The 4,755-nt window shown below is 38.3% G+C and overlaps 1 protein-coding gene across 1 annotated transcript; it reads left to right on the plus strand.

Moving 5' to 3' along the window:
- The first annotated feature begins 1,569 nt into the window (after positions 1–1,569).
- On the plus strand, positions 1,570–4,029 carry LOC131604883 (uncharacterized). Its single transcript, XM_058877299.1, has 4 exons — positions 1,570–1,762; positions 1,898–2,413; positions 2,471–3,045; positions 3,214–4,029. The coding sequence occupies exons 1-4, from the start codon at positions 1,570–1,572 to the stop codon at positions 4,027–4,029; spliced, it is 2,100 nt and encodes a 699-aa protein (XP_058733282.1).
- The last annotated feature ends 726 nt before the right edge of the window (positions 4,030–4,755 follow it).

Below are 4,755 nucleotides of genomic sequence, written 5' to 3' on the forward strand. Positions count from 1 at the left end.
AGTACTAATTTTCATATATTTTTTTGGTCTCTTTAACCACTTTTCATTCAATAATCACACTTTTATTCGTACAATTTAATAATTTTGCAATTTTGTTAAGTTTTAGTTCATTTGAATTGTTATTTCACATGTTTGTTAGTTTTGTAGTGCTTTAATTAGGTTTGAAGCTCATGGAAGCAAAGAGGAATTACTTGAAGACTTGGAATAGCAAAAGAAGTGCTGATGAAGCCTGTTTGCCCCGCAAACATCCTTTGCCCCGCCAACTGATTGATGCTGAACAAGTCCAATTTTGAAGTGAAACTGATGTGGCAAAAGATTCCCTGTTTGCCCCGCAAACATTGTTTGCCCCGCAAACATTGTTTGCCCCGCAAACAGTGCGCTGCAGAATTTGTTCTTTTATTTGGTTGCCACTTGTCATGAGAAAGGGTTTATCTTTTGAAGATTAAAAGTTAGTACGAATTAGGGGTTATTGTAGGGAGATAAAAAGGGGAAATAGAACTTTCTATTCTATTGTACACCACACATTGAGATTAGGGTTTTGGAGAGAAAAGTTGGCACCTTTGTGAGAGATTGATGCTCATAGCTTCTTCTTCATTGTTCTTGTTGTCAACCATGGTGATGAGTAGCTAAATCCCACTTTGGCAAGATTGGAGGTAGTAGCTATTCTTGTTAACTATGTATTTCCTCTAACACTTTTGTATGAACTTCATTAGTATTGAAATGGATGAATGTTGTTGTGTTATATTTCATATTTAGATTTGATTTATGATTGAGAAATATATTTCAAGTCTTGTTCTACAACATTTTATCAAGTAGTGGATAAATGCTAGAGATAGATTTATTTGCCACTTTTCTATTTGTATCAATCAATCAAGCTTAATGTATTGATAGTTAGAGTGAGAGATCATCTAAAGATTAATATATTAACTTTCACAACCTTGTTTAGACATAAACATTGTTCAGAGGATACTAGAACATTTTCATTGTTATTGAAGTTATGCATTAGTTGTTAAAGTCACATAGAAGATAGGAATAGTGAAACCAAAACCAATCTTGTCAATCTTTTATTATTGAAACAAGTTTTATTCTATTGTCTTATAATTGTCTTAATTAGAACAAATAGCTTTTCAAAACAAAACAACTTTGTTATCTTTCGAACTTAAAATAATTGTAACTATAGAACGGCGGTAATATCACCCAATCTCTGTGGATACGATTTAAAAATATTTGCCTTGAATATACTATTCAACAAATTGGCGCCGTTGCCGGGGATTGGCGTTTGATATTGCAAGCATTGCAATAGTTCATTGTTTTAAGTTTTGTTACTTTATTAATATTACTCTTGCGTTTCACTTGGTTTGCTAGTTTTGTAGATTTTTGTGTATGCGAGAAAAAGCTTCCGAAGAGCAATTTCATTTTGATCCCGAAATTGAAAGAACACTCCGAAAGCTCAATAGCAAGACACGAAGAAGAAGGAAGTTAGCCCAAGAGAAGCGACAAAGAGAAGAGGCATCTACTTCTTCTAACAATCACATTGAAGAAGTAGTTGTAGAGACTTTTGAAGGAGACATGGCGGGTGTTGTTCCAACCGAAATGTCCGCCAATAGTCCAAGACGTACCGCCCAATTTGCACGCAATGCTCAAGGAGGAGCAAATACGGAAATGAAGACCGGAATCCTCCAACTTGTTTATGCAAATCCATTCACCGGAATGGATCATGAGGATCCTTTCACACATCTCACCAAATTTTATGAGATTGCGGGTTCAACGGGAGTCGATGCGGCCAATGAAGAATCATTGTTCAAGAGACTATTTCCACACTCATTACTTGGGAAAGCCAAAGAATGGTATCTTGATCAATTACCAAATGTGATGACGGATTGGAATCTATTGGAAGAAAAATTTTTAGAACGATATTTTCCTCAATCCCGATTCATGGAGGCCAAAACGGCAATTGCGGTTTTCAATCAAGGAAGCAACGAGTCTTTAAATGATGCTTGGGAAAGATTCAAATCCATGCTTAGAAAATGCAAGGGTCATGGTTTTTATGATCTCACACAAATTCACATCTTCCGCAATGGACTTCAACCGGTGCACAAAACGCTTTTGGATGCTACCGCGGGTGGTTCTCTTATGTCCAAAAGTGTGGAGGAAGCAATCACTATTATCGATCGAATGGCACTCAATGATCGACAAAGTCAACATGATCGAAGTCCTTCACAAAGGAAACCGGGAGTTCTTGAATTGAACACCAATGATGCCATCGTTGCGCAAAACAAGCTTCTTTCACATCAAGTGGAGTTACTCACCCAACAAATAACCAAACTACCGCAGCAAATGAAAGAGATTCAAGGATCTCAAACTAGGCACAATGTGGCAGCTTGTGAACTTTGTAATGGAGATCATCTGACTGGTTTTTGTCCTCCTCCCGATGGTGAAGAAGTGAATTATGTCAACAATCAAAACCAAGGGTATCAAAGGCAACCTCCACCTCACAACAATCCTTACCAAAGAAACAACCAAGGAATCCAACCTTCAAGATTCGGCAATCAACACTATCAACATCAAAGTCCTTATCAAAGTTCAAACCCACAAGGCCAAGGTCAACAATCTCAAGGTGGGAGCTCAAAAATGGAAGACACTCTTATACAATTCATGCAAGCATCCATGGCTAACCAAAGGAGCAATGAAGCGGCCATAAAGAATTTAGAAAATCAAGTGGGTCAACTTGCAAAGCAATTGTCCGAGCAACAACCGGGAGCATATTTTTCCGCCAACACCCAAACCAATCCAAAGGAGCATTGCAAAGCCATTGTTACAAGAAGTGGGAAAGAGGTGAATAGTGGTGTAAATGAAGAGGTTATAGTGGAAGATGAGGAGGAAGTAATAGTTGAAGATGAAGAGGATGAAGTGATAGTTGAAAATGAGGGAGAAAAGAGTGAGGAGAGAGTGGAGGAAGAAATAGTGGAAAAAGAGCAAGAAGAAAAAGAAGAAAGAGAGAAAAATGACAAAAAAGTGAAGAGGAATAAAAAGAGAAATGAGAATGTGAGCACAATTCCTCTCCAACATCTACCTTACCCGCATGTGCAATCAAGGAAGGAAGACGCAAGGCGCTACGCTCGATTTATGGATATATTTAAACAGCTTCACATAAATATTCCATTTTCCGAAGCATTGGAGAAAATGCCCAAGTATGCCAAATTCATGAAGAAGATGCTCACAAAGAAAAATAAGTGCACGGATAAAGAGACAGTTGTGCTTGATGCTCATTGTAGTGCAATTATTAAAAAAACTCTCCCAAGAAAGGAAGCCGATCCGGGACAAGTCATTTTACCGATCACCATTGGAGGTAACTACATTAGTAATGGTTTGGTTGATTTGGGGTCTAGCATCAATTTAATACCTTTATCCGTTGTCAAGAGATTGGGGAACATTGAGATGAAACACACCAGGATAACTTTACAACTAGCCGATAAGTCTATCATTTCACCATATGGAGTTGTACAAGACATGCTGGTAAAGGTGGACAAATTTTTGTTCCCGGTTGATTTTGTGGTAGTCGACATGGAGGAGGATCATGATGTGCCATTAATACTTGGAAGACCATTCATGAAGACCACCCGAATGATGATTGATATAGATGATGGGATTATGAAAGTAAGGGTACAAGATAAAGAGGTAATTTTTACTCTTTTTGAGTCTATGAAGCCTCCTAAGGATGAACATGACAACTTCCGAGTTGATGATGAAAAAGGAGAAATCATTGAGGTGGATAATCAATTTCACAAGGACAAGGACAAGGTAAATCATGAGGGGAAGACTCATCACAAAAACTTTAAAGTTGGACAAATGGTGCTTGTGTGCAATTCAAGACTCAAGGTGTTTCCTAGCAAGTTAAATTCAAAGTGGTCGGGGCCATTTGTTGTGAAAGAGGTGCGAAATTATGGATCCATTGTGGTGGAGGACCCTAAAACACAAGAAAGCTGGACTGTAAAGGAACAAAGACTCAAAGGCTACCACGATGGATAAGCAAGCCGCGATGGTGTGTCATTTCGCTCGTCAAGCCTTGATGCATCATCAAACCGTCGAGCTCGAACGACGTTAAACAAAGCGCTTGTTGGGAGGCAACCCAACGTCGTAAGTGAATTCTATTATGCTTTTTGAGTTTTTTTTTTCAAAGTTATTTAGTAACTGTTTTTGAAAGGAAGTGAAGGATTAGTGTAAAATTTGGCAATTTTTAAAAATTTAAGTCTGTTTGCCCCGCAAACATTGTTTGCCCCGCAAACAGAGCACAAACAGAGAACAAGCCAATTTTACAAAGAAAAATTCTCCTGTTTGCCCCGCAAACAGGTGTTTGCCCCGCAAACAGGTGTTTGCCCCGCAAACAGGTCAGCCAATTTTGAAAAAGAAATTTTCATCAGTGATTGCCCCGCAAACACTGTTTGCCCCGCAAACAGAGCACAAACAGTGAGTAAGCCAATTTTACAAAGAAATTTTTTCTTGTTTGCCCCGCGAACAGGTGTTTGCCCCGCAAACACTTCAGTACAAAAAATTTCCTCTTTCAAAAAAAAAAAAGCTTTTAATTTAACCTAGTTTTTTTTTATTTTTATCTTTTATTTTACTTCTCTCCTCTCACTCTACCGCTCTCGTCCTCACTAAACTCATCTCCCATTCTAATACCCTATCTTCACCCACATTCCTTGGAAGCAGAGTATGATGCATACGCAAATTGGCCTGTGGGCAGGCCACTTTTCA

This window comes from Vicia villosa, linkage group LG5 (assembly GCF_029867415.1).
Source record: "Vicia villosa cultivar HV-30 ecotype Madison, WI linkage group LG5, Vvil1.0, whole genome shotgun sequence".
NCBI classification, from domain to species: domain Eukaryota; kingdom Viridiplantae; phylum Streptophyta; class Magnoliopsida; order Fabales; family Fabaceae; genus Vicia; species Vicia villosa.

Excerpts from the sequence above, each read along its gene's own strand:
- LOC131604883 (XM_058877299.1), top strand. The coding sequence starts at position 1,570 with ATGGCGGGTGTTGTTCCAACCGAAATGTCCGCCAATAGTCCAAGACGT. Across the intron at positions 1,763-1,897 it reads CAAATTTTATGAGATTGCGG|AAAAATTTTTAGAACGATAT; the intron begins GTTCAACGGGAG and ends ATCTATTGGAAG. Across the intron at positions 3,046-3,213 it reads ATAAAAAGAGAAATGAGAAT|ATGCTCACAAAGAAAAATAA; the intron begins GTGAGCACAATT and ends TTCATGAAGAAG.